The sequence below is a fragment of the Aspergillus mulundensis genome (genome assembly GCF_003369625.1).
Source record: "Aspergillus mulundensis strain DSM 5745 chromosome Unknown scaffold_2, whole genome shotgun sequence".
Lineage (NCBI taxonomy): Eukaryota > Fungi > Ascomycota > Eurotiomycetes > Eurotiales > Aspergillaceae > Aspergillus > Aspergillus mulundensis.
In genome coordinates this window covers 3,551,347-3,572,190 of record NW_020797890.1, presented here as the reverse complement: position 1 = coordinate 3,572,190, position 20,844 = coordinate 3,551,347, and the positions used below count along the sequence as shown (strand labels likewise).

Sequence of the window (20,844 nt, the reverse complement as noted above, 5' to 3'; positions counted from 1 at the left end):
CGAGGAGTCTACTCGCTGAGTCGCTGGAGCCCGTCGAAAGCTCGCTGTTCGATGTTGAAGGTTGATATGCCCCATCGCCAAGCGACGTCGAATGGCTTTGTTCGACGGCACGAGATCCGTCCTTATCTCGTCTTTGCCTGAGATGTTATCCGGGTCGCTAGCGAACGCGTTTATGTTACCTAAGACGTTCCGGAACGCTTGTGGTTGAGCCTCGGTCGCAAGTTCGCAACATCCGATAAATCATTGCGCAGGGATTGGATGTTTGAGGACATTCAATTTGAAGAAAATGGCGCGCCATATCATTTGTGCTGAACTACTGGCTTGGAATTGATGTTTTGTTGTGGGATGGGACTTTGAGACGATGGCAAAAAAAGGTTGAGAGCCGGTGAACTCCGGCCGTTGGCCACCGACCCAGTTATCTTCGACCCAGACAGACAAGCCAGCCGAGAAAAGGCTTGACTCGCTTGTCTGAACCTGGGGTTACATCCGTGGTTGTTGCTCTTTTTGGACGGACTTTTTACGGGTCGCCATTTCGTTATTTTTCTTGGAGATAAGACAGCTGGTCCCGCTTTGCTCGCACGCGACCTGGCCCTGAGTATAATATGGTGTGACTCGCCTCCGTCGCAGTTGCTCTTTTTTTCCCTCTGCGACAACACTAGTCTATCCTGTCCAGCGAGGAGTTCTATTGCCGTCCTCTCAATATGTCTGCTGTAGAGCATGGCGTCGAGGCCACTCTGTGAGTTTCTCCGTCTGCTCTGTTTTCCCACTACGCCCTGCGCCCTACTCCCCACGCGATCTGTGTTCCTCACTCGACATTTTTGACTCCTCTCGAAGTCGTCAATTTACTCTAACATGTCCAAAGCCCGGCCCTCGTTACCGATGCTCCTATTATGACCGCTCCCGTGACTGGGCAGGATAAAGTTGTCGGCCAGTCCGAGAAAGCCCTCACTGACACTCCCGATGGCGAAGAACCCAACGACGAAGAGAACAGGACTCTTCGACATGTTGCAGAAAACCTTCCACTCTCCGCTTGGCTAGTCGCCGTTGTCGAATTGTGTGAGCGTTTCACATACTACGGCATGTCTGGATTGTTCCAGAACTACGTCCAGCGTCCCTTGCAGCCTGCCAATGACGGACAGGGCCCTGGTGCGCTCGGCATGGGACACCAAGGAGCCACCGGATTGACTACCTTCTTCCAGTTTTGGTGCTACGGTTCGACTTCCATACCATTTCCATGATGAACTCGCGTCCTAATTTCGATTCTAGTCACACCTATCATTGGTGCGATTATTGCTGACCAGTACCTCGGAAAGTATAAGACCATTGTTCTCTTCTGCGGCGTCTACCTTGTTGGATTGTTGATCCTTGTCTGCACCTCGATCCCTACCGCCCTTGAGCATGGAGCTGGTCTTGGAGGTTTTATCGTCGCCATTCTCATCATCGGCCTGGGAACCGGTGGAATCAAGAGTAACGTTGCTCCTCTGGTAAGTCAAGGCCCAGACATCCAGCACTATCATAGCTAACGCTTGCTCTTAGATTGCGGATCAGTACAAGCGCAAGAAGATGGCAGTCTCAACCACCAAGAAGGGCGAACGCGTTATCATCGACCCGGCCCTTACCATTCAACGCATTTACATGATCTTCTACGGCTGCATCAACATTGGTTCGCTCTCATTACTGGCTACACCGTACATGGAGAAGTATACTGGATTCTGGTCCGCTTATCTTCTCTGCCTCTGCATGTTTGCTGTCGGTACCGCCGTGGTCATCTGCGGACGCAAGTACTACGTTGTGCGTCCTCCCCAGGGCTCTATTATTACCGACGCCTTCAAGGCTCTCTGGATCATGGCCATCAACCGCAACATGGACGCGCCCAAGCCTACATGGCAGGCTGCCAACGGTGGCACTAGGACCAACCTTCCCTGGGATGATCACTTTATCGATGAGCTGAAGCGCGCCCTTGTTGCCTGCCGCGTTTTCGCTTTTTACCCTATCTACTGGGTCGTGTACGGTCAATTCTCCAGCAACTTTGTCACTCAGGCTGGTCAGATGAGTGGACATGGCATTCCCAACGATCTGATGCAGAACTTCGATCCCATTTCTATCATCGTCTTCATTCCTGTCCTGGAATCCTTGGTGTACCCCGTGCTCCGCCGCATGCGCATCCGGTTCCGTCCCATCTCTCGTATCTCTCTCGGCTTCGTCGTTGCTTCTCTGGCCATGATGTACGCTGCTATTGTCCAGCATCTCATCTATTCGGCTGGCCCGTGTTACGAGTCTCCCCTGTGCGCCGACGGACCCAATGGCAACAACGTTCACATCGCTATCCAGACACCTGCCTACTTCTTCATCGGCATCTCTGAAATCTTTGCCTCGGTGTCTGGTCTGGAGTACGCATACACCAAGGCCCCGCCATCCATGAAGTCGTTTGTGCAGTCGATGTACCTGCTCACGAACGCCTTCGGATCCGCCCTTGCCGAGGCATTGACGCCTGCTGCGTATGATCCAGCCGTCATGTGGATGTTCACCGGTCTGGCCGTCGCCTCTTTCATTGCCGGTATCCTCTTCTACATCGTCTACAGCCCGCTCAACGCCCAAGAAGACGAGTTGAATGCCCTGGACGCTAACGACCCTGACGTTCCTGTCCCGCGCATCTCGGGTGAGAAGGAGCACAACTGAATACGGGGATGGACTTGCGGTTTTAAATGCCTAAGACGATGAATATTGCGCTCTATGAGCGGTACATGCATAATGCTAATACGCGATATGTTGCATAGCGGTCGCTGCTGAGCAGACGACGGTTTTGATGTAAATAGTTAATAATTATTCTAACCATTCTTAAGATCCCGATTGTCGTAAGAATCCGATAACATGATCCCCACAACCGCCAACCCGTGAGTCATAGATTCTTAGATCTCTCACCGGCCAGCTAACTTATACAAAACCCTCCACGGAGCCATGTCCCAACTCCGCCCAGCCTTTCTACATGAAAGAACAAGTGGATCTTTTACCTATTAAAAATCAACATTGCACGATAGAACGCAACACTGAAATCCTATTTGACTTTTCCTGACTCAAGTTGACAGGATAGAAGCTCTCGAAGCTCGGCGAGCTCCGCTATAGCCTCTTCCGCTCCACCGGTTCAACAGGACCCATTTCTCCTTTTGGGGGGTTTCCCGGCGCCCTAAGACCCTCACCACGCGGGTGTGGGCCGTACCTGCATTTGTTTCAGCTTTTCTTTTTTTTGTGCATCCGTGACTCTGGATTATTGGAGATCTTGGCGTGCTTTTTGGCTTAGGGTTAGATTCGCTATTTCCGCTGCCGAGCCGGGAGTGCGGCAGAGGGCTTCAAAGTCCAGACGGGATTTGGCTACTAGAACAGAGAAAGAATGGCAAAAGCTTAGGGTGCATCGAATAAGAGGATGGATAAGTTTGTTGTCTATTGGTGCGTTTAGGAATGTTAAGGCACGCCCTAGAGCATTTTTATCATACATAGCCCCCCGGGGCTTTCGAGGTCTCAGAGAGCGGTACGGTAGAGACAAGACGGGGATGTTAGGGCTAAAAGCCTCGTACGAGTACGACAATAAAAAAAAAGCAATTTTATGAACGCAGACCCAGTTCCATTCTGGCGTACAGCTAAACCTAAGCCTAGATAAAAGAAACATGTGCACTATCCACCATTTCCACAGAGTTATTTTCTGTCCTTGATCAAATCAATATGACTCTTGCTTTTCTTGTGCACCTCCCGTCAAACCATATGAACCGCCGACCCCAATTCACAATTACCTTAACTCACCTATACCCAGCCAGCATACGCAGGCATGCATACCAACGGATTGATGTCGATGCCGCTTAGAATGCCTGCAAGAACATTTTCTCCGCCGAGGAGATGCCCATACCCGCAGAGGCGAGCTTGTTCTTCGCAAGGCCCTTCGCCTTGGTGGTAAGACGGTATCGCTGTGGGCTTCCCTCGCGACGACTACCATACTTGGTGCCGTACTTGGCGTACTCGCCGCCACGGACATATTCGCCACGACCGTAGTCGCCGCCCTCGTTGGCGATGGCCGTGAAGACGGGCGCAACCTTGCGGATCACAGCGGGGGCGATCTTCATGACGGTTGGACCATGCTTGCGGATCACGTCGCGCATGGTGTCGAAGAGGCCCTCTTCTTCGAGATCCTGCTGCTGAATGCGCAGGATAGCTTGAAGGGCTGCTTCGGCGACGACAGCGCGGAGGGGCAGGCATTCGATTGAGAGTGGGAACTCATCGTCTTGCATGTCCATGTCTATGAGCTGGTGCAGGTTGTGCAGGGTGATCTGCTGCTGGTACTGGTGGTGCATTCCACGGCCATGCTGCTGGTACTGCTGCTGTTGCTGGCTCTTGGAGACGAGGAGCGGACCGATCATCTCGGGCTGCTTCTTGCCTGCCTCGATGATGGAGGACGTGGACGAGAGGCGCTTGGAGATGTTGAGGCTATCCCATTTGACCTCTGCGTCATCGGAGAGACCCTCGGAGGCAATATTGTTGATGAAGCGCTCGGTGCGTTCGTCGCGAGCGCCATCGCAGAGGGCGTCAACGAATTGGCCCTTGCGACCGCTGACGCCGCGTCTGGAGCCGCGGGATAAGCGGATCGAGGGGATTGATGCCGAGCGGCCGGACCGCTGGCCGCCTTTCTTTACCTCGTCGAGTGCGAGGCGCAGGAGGGGTTCCTGAGTAGAATTAATGACCGTTGAGCCGGCTTGCTGGATGGTCGGCAGGAGGTCGGTGACGACTTGGGTTATTGTGTTGAAGACGTGCTCGTTCTGCCGTAGGCGTGGGCTCATCTCCTGCACAGCGGCGAGAGCGGCTTCGGCGAGGATCGCGCGCTGCGTGATGCTGTCAAAGGCTTGGTCGCGGTCAAAGTTGTTGTCAAATGTGTCAACGTCTTCAGTTACGGCGTTGGCGGCGGCGCTGAGAGCGATGTTTGCAACTGCGCCTGCGGGGATGCCGAGTTGGCCGAGGGAGAGGCTAGTGCCAGGCGAGAGGATGTTGCGTGGGATGGGCTCCGGGACGTCACGGACGAGGCGCAGGATCTGACTGACGAGATCTTGGTCTTCGTTGTCGATGTCGCCGCGGCCGCGGTTCTGGGGCTGGCGTCCTCCGCGCTGGCGCTCGGAGCGGGAATCTAGAGCATCGAAGTAGGGCTCGAAGGAGTGCCCGCGGCGGCCAATGACGGTGGCGCAATTTTGGTCGCCGCCATAGGTGTGGACGCCAATGCAGTTCATGTCTTCGTCGAAGACAGGGGCGCCGACGTTACCTGCTTTTGTTAACAAACGTGGTCATCAGGTTGTCGTAAGGACCTACCCCCATAAGCATCAATTTGATACTCAAGCATCTGCCACTTCGACCGACCCAAATCCCACTTCTCGTCCTGGAAGCACTCGTAGAGCTGAGCGCCAGGCTCGCCGTTCTTCTTGAGGTCACCAGCGTAGCCAACGACACCGATGTTCATCTTGTCGCTCTCTGGGGTGTCCCTGTAGTCGAACGGGGTAACATCCCTGAACGGCTTGCTCAACTTGATGAAGGCCACGTTCGCTTCGCGACGACCGCCCTTCTCCATCCACTCGGGCGTCGTGGCAACGCGCTTGCCGGAGCGGAACTCGACCTCGGCGTTGTCGATGTTCTGCTTCCCAGTGTATCCGAGGTACACCTTGGCTTCGATCAGCTCACCAAGGTTGTACTCCCAGTCGTAGACAGAGTGACCAGCGGTTACGACTAGATCATCCCTAACGAGGAAGCCGGTTGCAATAACCCAGGTGTCCTGATCGCTGTTTTCAAAGCGCAGGAAGAGCTTTGCGATTCCTGTACATCACGTCAGACTTGGACAGATACGATCTATAGGTATTGAAGAGATTGTACGTACCGCGATATTTGCCGCCAGGCAAGATATCCCTCCTGTTGACGGAGGTACGATTGTCTTGCTCCAGCTGGGAGGCCGAGCCGTTGACGTATCTGAAGTGCTGGACTTCATCTGGCACCTCGGAAGAGCTGGATTTTAGATCCCAGACAGGGATCTCGCTCGAGGAAGAGCGGTGGTTACCGTTGAAAAGGAGAGGCATGGTGGAAAGGTGGCAGGGCAAGTTGAAGATAAGAGTTGCTTTGATCTGGTTGATCCGGAAGTATTTTTACGGACAGGGTGGGTAAAATCAGGAAGAGAATCTCCCCTTGCTGCAGCCGGAAGACTTGAGCTTTTATACTGACCGTAGAGAGTATGATCACTCGCGTCGAGGCAATCAGCAGCTTTCGGGCTTCCGACTATGACGGACATCACCATCGGCAGATCGATATGTCCACCCCTGGGAACAGGGATCGAGTATAGAGACCTCCTCAGCGGAGATCAATCCGAGCGATTCAAGGCGCCTAGACAATGAAGCCGTCGGGCTATTGGATGTCTACCGAGTGGTCCTCATCGCATAGGGCCTAGAATGCAATGGGGAGGTGGTCTGAGTTTTGCATTGCTCCACTCTGATAGGGGCCAGATCTGGGGAACCTGGGGGACTTTGGTCGGAAGTGACCTAGCGCGTTCAAAGTCGATGATACGATCGACGCAGGCTGATTGAGGGCAACCAAGATTTGGATAAGCTTAATTTGGTGGTGAGAATCTGGCGGACAGTGGAAGGTTTGGTAAGCCCACCGCGAGCTGGCACGGGCGAACAAGTCAATTGCTAACATGCACATAATAAACGTGACCGCTAGACTATTCGTCATTCGTTCTGCTCCTCCTCTGCCTTTAGTTCCCGGGGCAGGAATGGCATATCCCAATATTCAGCTCGTGGATCAGAGATACGGACATCAATCCGGGCCTTCATACTCTCAAAATCATGTCCTGCCAGTTCATAGAATATGTTTGGGAGCCCAAATTCGTGTTGCTTTATGCTTTCGAACAACGCCTGGACAGTCGATAAGAAGATCTCGATCGGAAAGTGCGGAGCGCTGGCGCTCTTGAATGAGTGGACTGTTAGGGATGCTCATGCAGCGCACTCTATCTTCTGAAAAGCGTATTCGAAAAACCTAATTGACAACAACTGTAGGAAAACCAGTATAACCGTAGAGTAAAGCGGGGCTTGAATATGTTGTGATGAGATCTAACGTACTGGGCAACGAGCAATCTCCGAAGCAAGGCAAACTGTGATATTGAGCTTCGGGGCAAGAAGTCAAGCATTGGTCAGACTTCCCTCCACCCACTGCAAAGTTATTGACGGCTCGATTGTTTCTAACATGGCTTGGATGATCTTATTCCAATGCAGACAGATCATCGGCGCAGAGGTGATGTGCCGCGCACTATCAATGCCTAATAGGTGATCTCTTAGGGAGGATGGATCATATTGAGTGCAAATAATGTACCTGCTGCCCAGTAGCACCTAGCCTGAGCTTCACGAACTCTTTCAAACCAGGCGTTTCGGTTTTGTACCGAGACCTTTTGCAAGCTGATGATCGAACGGAGGACGCAGGGCAAAATTTAAGGTTGATAAAAATAACGCGAGGGTCAGTATATATTCAAGTGCGGTAAGAATGACCCTCACCGTGACAATTGGGTTGTATAAAATATCCAGACGGCATGTAGACAGTCCGAGACTGTCTGCCAGACATGGGAAATTCTAGTAATCGCAGCCACCAAGCACTCAAGAAATCTGGAATGCCGAACTCTAAAACGTGGTCTATTTCAATGCCATTGGAGGACCAGGAGGCATTAGGAGAAAGCAAGTTGCTAGAGCAATCTCAAGATATGGTTTGATGCTGTTCCTTTCCAGTCTTCTGCGGTCGTCTCCGAGCATCCACTCAAGGTACGCGTTGCGGAAAGTGGATGGATTTTGTAATCCAATAGAATGACCATACTTGGACGCCATCGGATCGGCTGCGAGGGGGTGGCCGCTGTGCCTGACGGACTCAAATTCTTCTTGTATGACGGAACACTTGATAGTGGGGGTTTCCAAGTTCCTCAGCACAACGACAAGATCAACGCGGGATTGCGACGTGCGAGCTGGGGTAACGAGCTCAGTATAGCCCTGAGCAACTGGGCGACAAAGCAGTGTAAGGGCATGCTTTCGGGTACCTAGACTGCCTTTTTCTCCAGAGCCGCTTTTGCAGCATTCGCTGCTAGATATGCTGCGTGTTCGTGAAGCGCACAGCAAGGTTTTGCGGAATACACGAAACGTTCATTAAATTTGATGAACAGTCTGAACAAGGACTCGAGCCATATATTAGTGCGTCATGTCCCGATTTGTAGGTCGGCTGGTGGCTGTTCCACTTCGGTAGATTCGTCTGGCAGCTGAGAAATCGCAACAAGTGCAACGATGTGGGCGAGGGAGGCAAGGCTGAAAGATGAGGTGTCGTAGGGACGTGGAAGGAGGTAATCCGTAACAGTCGGCGAAGACGCTTGAAAGGATAGGATAAGGCAGAGAGCATAGTAGCTGGGCTGATCTCGCCGTCGTCAGGCTGACGGCTGACACTTGGGGTAGAAGCCCTGCTATCCTTGTGGTTATCAAAGCACCAGTAAAGCAGTTCTTCAAAAAGTTCGGAAGGAAACGGATATAGGAGGCAAGCGGCTTATCGATCTCTCGCGGTCGTAGCTTTCGGTCGTAGCTTTGGACAGGAGTTCAAAAGGAGATGTAGGTACTTGTGCTCCAGCGTTTGAGTGGAGGAAATCTCAGTCACTAGGCAAAGAACGAAGTCTTGAAATTCACTCAACTGTGGAAAAAGGGAGTTGTTGGAGGAAGAAAGAGATTGACGCGTCTTATAAGCTGAAATGGCAAGTTTGTTTTGATCGCAGGTTTCAGCACTTCTGTGTCGTCTTTAGGTAGCTCGGATCGCTTTGATTCTCGCCTTCCCCCATCCAACCACCCACCTCACACTCAGCAAACTCACTTAGCTCCCTCTCCACTCCCTCGAAGTCCTCCACCAATGTCTTCGCTCTTTGAGGAGTACGGTCTAGCTTTACACCAGACACAAGACAACGACAGCCCCCGCTCAATCAACCACTCAAACAAGCGGGCTATCGAAAATGCTTCAAAAGGTTTGACCTCCACTTATCCATTTCAACCAGTAATTACAAACAGCTGACGCGACGCCTGCTTAGAGATAGGCAAGAACAGCCTGAGTCCTACTCAGTCCCAAGTCGCCTCCCTTCTAGAGCGCGTTAGAGAACTCGATTGGACCACGAAAATCGCCAGAGAGCTGAAGACGGAAGCGCAGCGCTCAGCGGCTCTCTTGCATTGTCGCGGAAAGTCCGTTGAGCCTTGTTCACACTGTGCTCAGGGCGGTCCCTGGAGTACCTGTGTCGTCTTTCCTGTGTACCAAGGGCAGTCAATGTACTCCTACGCCTGCTCAAACTGCGTATACTACCATAGAGCTATAAAATGCAGCCATCGTCAAGCATTTGAAGCTCAAGGTGGTCGAAACTGGGACCCTGCTATCACCGAGTACGTACACCTTCACACTGATTTCTTGAAAGATTATAACTCAACCGAATGAAAGGTCCATTGTAGCCAATGGCGGACTACGCTCTGTCCTCACCAAGGACCACAATAACATCGCCCCTGTTATGAAAGTGACTTCACCCGCCGTCCCGAAGAAACGGAAACAGAGCGCAGAGTGCGCTGCGCCGTCCCAGGCTCAGACGCAGATGCAGGCAAATACCACACAGATCGCTACGCCGAAGAAGACCATTCGACTGCAGAGCAAGTCGGCTTTCGATGGAGAGAAGCTCCCTTGGCCAGTGTCGCCTGCATCATGGAATGACCCCATCAAGCTACGTTCCGCGATTAAAGACCTGGAGACGTTTACACAAATCGCCAAGAAGCGGGTTGCGAGACTGGATGAGGAGTGTGAGGCCATGTCTACAGCGGACTTCTGGAACCAGGAGGCAGCTAAACTCTTCTCTTGAGGGTCTGTCAATTGGTCATGGTGTTCGAGATTGGCATATCGTAACGGGGCATAGCTCTTGACTCTACCAGCGGCACTGTTGTGAGCTGGGTTGCATTTTGTTTCGGTTCTACGGTCCTTTGGTTTCTTATCTTCTTGCATTTACTTTGCGGATCTAATGCTCATCGCGAGCTCTTTCTTTTGATTTAAGACCTGGGTTGGTATCTTTCGTTTGGCCCCAAATCAAGCAATGCTATGAGTAGTGACGTCCTTCTTCCATGCTCGTTTGACTTTCTCTTAGGTAGCTTTTTGTTTAAATCATCGAGCTCTGTGTCATTGAAGAGTTCGAATACTCCACTCATGCAGTTATATTCTCGAGGCTACCTAAGAGGCCTATTATCACAGCGTATCGCACAACAAGCTGAGTCCAGCTGGCAGAATATCGATAGTTGGTCTCGGGAATCCTGCCTATACGCATCCCTGTAGTAAAGGGCTCTAGGACCCCGTAAAGGTGACAGTCGAGCCCCATCGCGGCATTTCCCCTTTTCTTCCTTCTTCCTTCTGACCCAAGTTGGTATATAATAGCTAGCGAAGTAATAGCGCTCCTTCTGCATGCCACACGACTCACCCTGCAAGTCAGATCGTGTACTCCGGCCTTCCAGCTCTTTCTACGCAAGGATAGCATAGAATAGGTTCTGTTCCAGTAAATAATAAAACACATTGGAGGAGGGACACAGAAGCGATCATTACCAGAGCCTGAAAGCTATATTGAAGCAAACAACAGGCCGGGAGCTCAGCTGATAGAACATTACTCACCATTTCCTCCGCCATTCGCAAGATCAAGCTTATTGCCTTCAGTGCACTGCAGTTTATAACACAAATGGCCGGGTAGTTTAATGGTATAACATCACTGATTAATCTGGGTCGGTCTGTCCAGGGTGGATAAGGCCTTTCTGCATCCCATATGGCGTCTATCATCCAATAATAGTGTAAGTCCGATTTTGGCTCAATACAAGGTTGAGTAAATTGATATCTTTACCAAGATTAAGACCTTAATACAAGGTTGAGTGGATTAAAAGTGAAGGTTGCAGGTTCGAATCCTGCCTCGCCATTCTTTTTTATGTCTTTTCCGTTTGCTCAAATATTTACACCGCGGAAGATAGGTCCCAGGCCTTTTAGCGGCTGGTATCTTAGCAAGGCCCAGAAAAAGACTATTAAAGCAAAGCCCCGCGATGCTAATTAATGGCCTGGGCTTTGGTAAATGTATCTTTGGTAAGGTATAGTATCGAGAAGGGTCTCACGGAAAATGGGGTTAGATGTATGGCGCTTGCAATAGTGTGCTCCTGCTACCAAGCTCTGCATGTTGTGCCAGCTTGAAGCGAGGTACGGTATGTCTAGTGGGTAGAGCAGAGGTTGAACCTCAGCAAAGACATTCTATAGCGTGCATACTGCGGTGAGCTTGGTTCCTGCGACTGGAGTTTATAATTAATGTGCACGAATGGGCCACTCTCTTGATATTCTGGAAGTCTTCCACGCAGCCAACCCATGTCAAGGCAATAGACCTGCTCCCAAGCACTACCATATCAAAGCCCTGTGTAATGGAGCCAAAAGAATGGGCTTTAAAAACTCCTCCCGGAGCAAGATATGGTCCAGAAGGAATGTCGGTTTACAACACAACTGGCCGGGTGGTTCAATGGTGGAACGTTGCTGTTGGTGAGCTGTTGAAGCTACCATTTACCAATTACAATATCTAGATATAAATGCATAGATGTAATTGGGGCGAAGGCTGTAGGTTCGAGTCCTGCCCCGGCTGTTTCTTTCTTTCATTTATTTTATTTGCTCAAGTATTGGCAAGGTGGGAGCTCAGCGGCCGGTGGCCCCAGCAAGGCCTTTAGCAAAACTGTATATAGTGTCTACGACGAGACGTAAAGGAATGGGATGCTACATGGATCAACTGACTGCCTGGGTTTCGATGTATATGTTGCCTAATGGAACATCGTATAGGCTAGATCAGAGGCTCAAATGGAGAAAGTGAATTTTTAGGTGTATGGCCTCTGCTCCTGCCACCAAGCTCCGCCGGTACTGCTAGATCCATGTGTTTGACAGGACATTTCAGTAAGTCATGCACTTTGAAGGGGAAGTAAATAAAAACTGCTCTCAAGTTCACAGATAAACATCGTCTTGCAGACTGTTCGACCAGGCCAGTCCGAATGAGACGAAGTCTGATCTAAGATAAGTGGAGAGTAAGTATAATTAGTAAAAAGGGGACCTGTAGGATCCTCCAGGACAAGGATCGAACTTGCAACCTTGTAAAGTCTCTGTGAGCTTCGGTTTCCCGTCACCCCTCTATATTCATGTATTGTTTTTCTTCTCCCCGTCGGTTCTTCCCGTGGGAACAATACATCAGAGACTCTCAACGCTCTACTATTGAGCTACCTGGGCTTCTATGTTACGGTTGATTGTGGTCAAGGTGTAATATAACCTGGTTATAGGGACTGTATTTGCCTATCCTGGTGTGTCCTGCGCGATATCTGCTGTTGTTTACTGGGGACACTGGACGCTTTAACTACATCTTGATGTATCCTTCTTATACAACAGACCCTGACTCCAGACTCAAAGAGCCGTAGAACATTCAAGGCAGGAAAAGTCTGCCTTGTTCATTCTAGTCGAACCTCACCAAGTTGCCGAGGAAGGTTGGGGCGAGTGGAAGCTGGAGAAAAAGACGAACATCCAGTTGCTTCGTTTCCCCATCCGACGCGGATGGGCCTTCCCACTACCTCCAGCAGAATAGGCTCAGTCCGGTTTTATTATCTAGATTATTGTTCAAACTCTCGACTCTTAAATTCCAATATCTTCGCGCCCGCAGCCGCCGAATGACATCGTTCTAGATACGGGCGTGCCCTGAGCGCCCAGCAACATTAACTGGGCTCCTTACCTATAGTAATGGCACTTTCCGTTACTGCAGACGCAGATTCGAGTTCGAAACTGGACAAGCCTAGTACTGTAGAAAGACTATGGAATAAGGCCCAGGATATATGTGGTCAACTCCGCCATTTGCAAGAGCAAGCTTATTATTATCAGCGGAATGTAGTTTGTAACACAAAAGGCCGGGTAGTTTAATGGTATAACATCACTAAAGAATCGCCGGGAGAAGTCGTTAGACCTCCCATTTCCCCCCTAATTTGGAATCTATCATCCAATGATAGTGTAAGTCCACATAATCCTAGATCAGAAGCTCAACACAAGGTTGAGCGGATCGATCTCTTTTCCTAGATTATGAGGCCAATGTAAGGTTGGGTTGATTAATAGTGAAGGTTGCAGGTTCGATCCCTGCCTCGGCTATTCTTTTTATGTCTTTATTTGTCTTTTTGCTTCTTATATGACAGGCCCTGGCCCCAGATTTAGAAGAGCCACACAGTGTGCAAAGCAGATCCCACTATACTCATGCTAGTCAACCGGCGCCTTAAGTTGATATTAATCAAGTCTAATCACCATCAGTGCAATGCAGCCTGTAGCACAAGCGGCCGGGTAGTTTAACGGTATAATGTCACTGATTGACTGTGGAGGAGCAGCTGTGCCAGCGTCCCAGAACTGCTGGAAGTAGGTGCCTGAGGCCACCGGGGGGCTTAGGGCTCTGGTGGAGGAAGGTTTTTTTAGCCTAAATAGCTACTTTACCGGACGGGTTGGATAGCAAAGGTTAACCGCTGGGACGCCAAGCCCGACCCGGATAGGAAGGTACAAGACAAAGTTCTCCAGGGCTCAGGTTCAATTTCAATCGAGAAACTAAACGCAATGGCTTTATGAAACGAAGTGACCTGCTGGAAGTATGTGCCTGATGTTTATTCGCCCAGTTGCAGGGTAAGTATGATTCTAGTTTCCAAGAACGACTCGACTAATCCTTTGGGTTTGTCACCTTGACCTTTCCACCATTTTCTACATGCTTCGTTCCCATCAACCAATACTCTCTCTATTTTTCAAATATAATACTGAGTTCCGTTGCGAACCAAGCGCCTGCTCCTAGGCGGAGCGGGGTGTTTTGGCGACCGTTAGACGACCGTGGGTGCTGGTTTCGCTGACAAGACCCGCTCAACATCAGCAACATGTATAAATGAATGACGCTCTCATAAGCATATACGAGATTACCCTTCCTGCGTATGGAACAGACAGTGTGTTCCTTCTCTTTTGCCTGAACATTCGCTATCTTCGGCAAGATGTCGCTAAGACGAGATATCGAAAGTAGGACATCAACCGCACCGACCTGAAGATCGAAAGGTGAGTACTCTTCCTCGACAGAAATATATTTTATTCTGTAACCTAATGCTGCTTTAGAGATATTCAACGATGTCGGGTCCGTTGGTCCGCCTGGGTTAGGCAGGACTTTTTTATTCTTTCGTCCTTTCGTGACGACTCTAGTGGGCTTTTTAGCTGTCCTTGTCAACTCGAAGGTACTTGCCGACCAGATCCATGACTACCCAGTCGTCGAAGGGTTCGAAGACTGGATGATTCACTGAATTCTGCAATTCACATTACTTATCGCAGTTCGCTGCGTTCTTCAATGATGTCGCAACTAGAAGATCCATCGTTGAAAGCTCTGAAGACTTATACTCGGACACAGACTATAACCCTAAGCCCAGCGGCCCCGGGGGCTCATCTCCTGTTCAATCTTGGCCTATGTGGTCGTTCCAAACTGACCGTACTCAACGTGAGCGTGAGATACCCTTGTTATCGTTTTCAGCTCTAGATTACTGACACTCATCTGTAGGCACTTGTTTTGTCAACTCGAGAGCAACTGTTCCCCAGCTGGACGGCGTTCCGAGCACATCACTCCCGCATCTGCAGGGTGTCGTCCGGACTGCCTGTCCGCTACAGCCTCTCAAGAGCTGACCCGCGTCCAACGTCGGGACTGGCCGCGCACGCATCGGCCGCTCAGGGACTGTTCGTCCGGCTGTACCTACAACAGGAACCAGGTGAATTCGCCTACGATACGAAGGTCAGACGAGGGGAGATTATGAGGCAAACTTGACGCTCGGCCGGGAATTGGCACATGGCCACCCCGCCGTCTCGATATAAATTCCTCTTCTCTTCATCCTCTTTTATCTCATCTATTTCGATCTCCGACCTTCTCTTTATTCTCGCAGTTGCTTTCTGAGCAAACCTTCACTCATTACTGCGTCAATAGAAACACGAAGACAGTCTCTTTCTTCTTCTCAAGTCCGATCCTCTTATCTGCTGGCCCGGGCACCTGCTGTGCCTCGCCAAACAACACGATCCGCACCAGACGCAGTGCATCTTCACATCACGCCTTACAAAGTATCTTTATAAAACGGCAGCAACAGACGGGATCATGTCGACTGTCTTGTATCTACGATCCTCGAACGCGAAGTTGGTCCCGCCCAGGTAATACTTGTTGCTGCCCCTACGTCTATGACTCGAGAACAGGTAACACCTGTAGGAGAAGTAGGGGTGGCCCTCAATTGACCCTAATTAGGCTTTGGCATTCTGATTGGTCGATGGATTTTCTCCGGAGCTTCCTGTTTTAGAGCCGTGGTGGTGCCTTCCCTTGGTGATGGCTGACGTCACTGGGGGTTCAAGGGGGCTTGCCCCCTTGGTGGATATGTACTTTGTTCGAGAAGATGCACACGGGGGGGTTCAAGGGGGCTTGCCCCCTTGCGTAGATTGATGTTGATGCCAGGCTTGCCAGCAGGTACCCGACGGCAGACATACGTAGTTAAGCTTAGCCTAGATAATGAACGATTCTTGTAGATATTTTATTTTGCAGTAGACGAACGTATGTGTCTTATTCTTAGTAGACTCAGACGAACGTAGGTGTTTTATTTTGCAGTAGAATGACGAACGTAGTTGTTTTATTCTGCAGTAGGTAAAAATAACAAAGCCTATATAGCTTAGGGGTAGAGCGCTTGATAGCCTTGCTCTCGAGAGACCCTTGTTTGAATCCGGGTGTGGGCTATGGCGATTCCTGGAGCGGTCCCGGCACACCGGACTGCCATTGTTCCAGGTTTCGTTGTTTTTTTTTTACTTAGACGATTATTTAGTTTAGTAAGACGCAGCGAATTGGTTTACTAGTCTGTTGTTTGTACTTCGGTCGAGCAGTGAATACAAGAAACGAATTATAGCAGTCCACAAGCTTAACGGTAGAGCGCTCGCAGAGGAAGGGTATCACGCTGCGGAGGGAAGTGCTGACGATTGATCCTGGTTTGATCACGGGTAGCGACCTTGGGGTGGTAAAATACCCTGGTAGCCCGCGTGCTAAGTGGTTGCAGTACTTTAGTTTAATCCCTTAAAAAATAAAGGTTATTTTATTAGATAAATAATAACTTACATAGCTTATTAACTTAATAATTATATGCTAGTATAATAATAACCTAAGTTAAATTTAAAAGGGTAATTTAGCTTATTTTAGGCTTTAAAAAGCCCTACATAAATACCTAAAGTCTTAAAATTTATATTAAGCACTTATTTTTTTCTTTCCAGGCTTAAATAAGCTAAAATGACTACTAGGGGCCTTAGGGCTTTAGTAAAAAAAGGTTTTTTTAACCTAAATAATTATTATAAAACTTTTTATTTATTTTTAAAATATCTAGCTTAATATACTATGCAATACAAGAAACTTTTCCATATAATAACTAGTCATTCCTTTTAGTAAGAACCACGTTCTGCAAGAGCTCAACACAACGTTGAGTGGATTGAAGATTAAGGTGAAGGTTGCAGGTTTGATTCCTGCCCCGGTTCTGTTGGCAAGCTTCGAAGCCGCGTCCAGAGGACTAGTTTAAATCTGTGTAGCTGCATAGACCCTGCGGAAGCGTCTCCACGAGCCCCAAGTAATCTCATATTTCTTATTGTTACCCATGCTCTCTTCGGCGGTTGAGCTAAACCCTCCATGCCAGCCTGGCCGCCTGTGAAGCCATTTCATTGAGCTGTTGTCGCGTCATGACTGCGTTTGCTTGTCAGAGATGATCCTTTTATCTTGGAGTGTTTTGGCTCGGCACGCTAGGTAGTCACAGAGCTATATTATATTTGACTCGGAACTGGAAATTGTTTCGGCTGAAGTCAACGGCAAAGGAGGGAGGGAGAGTATCAGACAAATCATCAAGGATTACCTCGACTAAACATCGCTCCAGTGGATCTTTGGGGGAGTCAGTCGCCAAATAGCCATTGCGGAGCTGGCAAGATTGCTACGGTACAGAGAGATAGAGGAACCAGCGTCTATAACTAAGATCAAGTACTCACACCCACTTTGAACGTTCCAACTGGAGATCTTATCCCTGGATCTTTCCAAATATTTATTCAATCCAGATATACGGCGTCGTGATTGAGGACCATCGTACTATAAGCCGCCTGGTGCGGTATCATATCGTCGCGCGTGTTGCCCGGTGCCGCTTCCTAGTTAACAATAGTCAGCTCAAATCATTAACGGACTCCGATAGTCCTGAGTAAAAATTCTGCAGGAATCTCGCGGATCCAGCTTTTGTATACCCCCTTGCAACCGCTTCGAGGCCTTGGAAATTCCAGTGTCGCTCTGGTCTGGGCATTGGAAGTGTGGCCCATACGGCGACTTCGTGGCATAACGGTAAAGACTTTTAGCAAGATCGCGCGAAACAGGTAAGATATCCCAGGTTCCTTTCGTAGGGAGCGTAGAAGGACCGCGTTTGTCCTCGTCCGGGTTTTTGTTCGTCTGTTAAGGGCTGGAAAACTATTGCCTTGGTCTGATTTGGCGGTTGCAAAGATGTTAGCCATTGCTTCTAGAACGCAGAAGAAGGAACAAAATACTCATCTTGACTGGGGATCAGAAGCGTGGCCAAGCCAAGTCAAGGCCGACAGACAACGTGGTGAAGCCGAGGCCAAAACAGCAGCTCTGCTGACATCCGCCTCAGGCAGCCAGAGAACGAGCACGGTATAAGTCAAAGTAGAGAAATCAAGAGATAGCAAAAGATCAGCGCAATATTGAAGTTTTGCTGGGTTGAAAGTGGCTGGCATGTCTGTACCATTCACTCACACCATGAGCGCTCCAAAAGAGGGCGCGTCCAGCACCCAAACAGCCAGAACATATAAAACGGCAAAAAGAGGATAATGGCCGGGGCAGGAGTCGAACCTGCATCCTGCACTGTCCCAAGAGACCATAATGCGTGCCAAGCGAGGTCTCTGTCGGACTGGGGGGTGTGCAGGCGCCCTACAGCTTACGCCACCCGGCCCTTTGTGTTATACCTGAGACTTCTCTAGCGGTGATGGCGTTGGCTTGATTAGTTTGTTTGGTGCGTAGATTGAGGGAAAGAAGTAAGACAGGCTGAAGGAGGCCTAGCTGAAGCTTTTGAGGTCTTCTCGGAGCAGATTGGGATGTCTTTTGGTAGCTGGGGGTTCGCAGGTTCGCCAGAAGGACGATATGCTCTACCAGGACGAGCTTGCGGTATAGAGCGAAGCTCAGCCATTGTTTTGCGCTGCATTCAGCTACGTCTATGGTCATGCAGTGGGCGTGTCTACGCGGAACTGTTTTGTTGGCGGCAGGGAAAGCTGATCTCGGTGCCAAAGCCGCACTTGGAAAGCACGCGCCCAACCCTCTACAGCCATACCGAGCCTTTTCCCACGTCGCTAGATGTTCTAGTTTACATGATTCCCGAGTAATGAAAGCCCAGGTAGCTCAATCGGCAGAGTGTTGATGTTTCTCTGACATGCCGGGTCAATTCTCTAGACTCTTGTCTAGCAAAACCGACATACCGTTGAGGAACTCAAAGGCTGCAAGTTCGAGTCTTGCCCTGGTTGCCCCTTTTTATTCTTTTTGGACTTGACGGCCAAGATGAGTGATGGTGAGGGACAGGCCTAATTATGCGCGCCGTAAGGGACTTTTTGCCATTGTCGCCTTTGGCATACTGTCTGTGATGAGAACAATGAGGCTGTCTGCGTCTGTAAGAAGTACGGTAGGTGATAGTATTCGGCGAGAGCCTACTATGGTACAGGCTGGCTGGGTTCACGACGACTGGGGGTAGCCTGAGGCCTGCAGTGTCAACTCAGCCATCACAAAGGGCACTTTCACCAGGAGAATTTCTAAGACAGCAAACAGATCAGCATTAATAAAAGTAGACTAACATCAAGGCTCAGTTCGCTCACTAGAAGGGCTGGACTTTCCAAAGCTTTGGCTCGTGATAGATAGGACCTAGGAGGAGGCTAAAAGGCCGCGTTTGATAATTTATGAACTCCTAAAGCCCAAAGATTACGAGGCCAGCTCCTCCCTTGGCCTCAGCCTACTTCCATATCTTTTTGCTGCCTCTCTTTTTGTTGGTTTTCATTCGCGTTGCGTTGGCCTTGCGGGGCCGCAGTCAGTGTGCGGTGACAACTAATGTGCTCTTCAAAAAGAAAGATTATCTTCCAGTTTACCTAGACCCTGAACTTTTAGTCTGCTCATAAAGACGATACCATGCCCCGACGTACCATAGCTTTCCAAGAGGATCAATCATCAGCAGTCTCAGGCAACCTGAGAATCAAAATAGCCAGGCCCGTCCATGTCAACAACAGCCTCATTCACCACCACGCCCTGCAAGCTCAAACGGCGACTCAGCATTGTGTAATCTTGATGCATTTCCGGCTCCTCCCAGGCAAAGCGTGCATACAACGTGTCTTTCCAAAATATTAGAGCCCGCGCGCCTCAGACTAGTAGCACTCATGTCCCAGCGCGCGGATAGCGCAGTCCTGCGGCCTCAAAGCCAAAGCCAAACCTGCCTACATTCTACCTACGTGGAGGCCTTGGTCCACCCTCAGTATCTGTCTATCGCGGATTTTGAATAATGTTTGACACTGGAAGATCTGGAGTGGCCCTTGGCCGACAGTTGATGTTTCGTGACTGTGTGGGAACGCCGATACGTGCGATTGCTACTTGTCGGGCACAAACGTTTCTACGATAATGGCTTGTAGGACGATTGAGGGTGTGTGCCGGTAGCTCTGATGCCGGACTCGTGTGAAGATTCAGGATATATATCGTGAGGCTGGTGGGGAGATTGCGCAAGTGTCAACCCGAAGGATCATAAGATAGCATTTAAACCAGGCCAAAACTCAGATTTTACAGACAGAGAAGGCGATAAGAAGTCTCGCATTATCACACTTACAAGGCAGAAGTATCTGCGACGCGAAACGAGCATCTTCTTGCAATGCCGGTCCCGCAAACCTGACGTCGAAGTCACAGACAACGGCTGGCTTGGCGCTTCTGCCAAGCATCCGACATCAACACTACCAAGCAGATCGACTACGAAAGAATCTGGAGACATTGCCTAACAAGCCAGGCTAGGTAGTTGATTGAGGAGCACTGAGTTCAGGGTCGGGGCGTCTGCCGCCCGTGTTCTGTTTCTGGTGAGCAGGAAAGAGACGCGTGCAGTGAGGGAGGGCAGTCCTGGACTCAAAGGTTGTAATCAATGCCCATCCTGACCACATTTATGCATCCTTGATGCGCGGTTATATTTGGTTCCATCTTTGTTGGGCCGGCGGGGTTATGTTTGAAGACAGTGAATGGGGTAGTGAATGGGTGTGGGAGGAGATGCGAAGTCGAGAGAGTGGCATAATCTGAAAACAATCGTACAAAAAATAGTAATCACGGCTACTAGTAAGATCAAGATGAGCGAGCCTATCCAGCGACCGACTTGAGTGGCGCAGATACCATGAGGGGGCGCCGAGCAGGGTCAAAATAACTCGGAGGCTGGCGGAGGAGATGGACGATCGAAGGCCTACGAACAACAGCAGAGGCCTCATGCAAACAGCACTCTCTGCACGGAGCTTTGATTCAAATGGGTTTCCTTCTCATCAGCTTCAGGACAAGGTAATGGGATGCGCGTCCTGGATGGGAAGCCCTGCCATCCTCCGCCAGCGCACCGTAGGTAGCCACCAGAGAGTCCAAGCACCATAGCACGCCCTCACGCGCAGACCCAATTCCACAGACTCAATAAG

General features: G+C 50.0%; 4 protein-coding genes across 4 annotated transcripts; 3 read left to right on the top strand and 1 right to left on the bottom strand.

The window, feature by feature from the left end:
* Window positions 1-701: 701 nt before the first annotated feature.
* Window positions 702-2,679, top strand: DSM5745_03783 (peptide MFS transporter; the record flags this gene model as incomplete). The annotated part of the gene is made up of 4 exons (XM_026745799.1): window positions 702-736; window positions 863-1,212; window positions 1,267-1,484; window positions 1,537-2,679. The coding sequence occupies 4 exons, from the start codon at window positions 702-704 to the stop codon at window positions 2,677-2,679; spliced, it is 1,746 nt and encodes a 581-aa protein (XP_026606665.1).
* A 1,172-nt stretch (window positions 2,680-3,851) lies between these two features.
* On the bottom strand, window positions 3,852-6,098 carry DSM5745_03782 (trypsin-like serine peptidase; the record flags this gene model as incomplete). Its single annotated transcript, XM_026745798.1, has 3 exons — window positions 3,852-5,296; window positions 5,344-5,841; window positions 5,903-6,098. 3 exons carry the CDS (start codon window positions 6,096-6,098, stop codon window positions 3,852-3,854), a joined length of 2,139 nt encoding a protein of 712 aa, XP_026606664.1.
* A 2,842-nt stretch (window positions 6,099-8,940) lies between these two features.
* On the top strand, window positions 8,941-9,922 carry DSM5745_03781 (DUF3716 domain-containing protein; the record flags this gene model as incomplete). Its single annotated transcript, XM_026745797.1, has 3 exons — window positions 8,941-9,052; window positions 9,116-9,458; window positions 9,514-9,922. 3 exons carry the CDS (start codon window positions 8,941-8,943, stop codon window positions 9,920-9,922), a joined length of 864 nt encoding a protein of 287 aa, XP_026606663.1.
* A 4,536-nt stretch (window positions 9,923-14,458) lies between these two features.
* Window positions 14,459-14,923, top strand: DSM5745_03780 (uncharacterized protein; the record flags this gene model as incomplete). Its single annotated transcript, XM_026745796.1, has 2 exons — window positions 14,459-14,602; window positions 14,663-14,923. 2 exons carry the CDS (start codon window positions 14,459-14,461, stop codon window positions 14,921-14,923), a joined length of 405 nt encoding a protein of 134 aa, XP_026606662.1.
* Window positions 14,924-20,844: the final 5,921 nt, after the last annotated feature.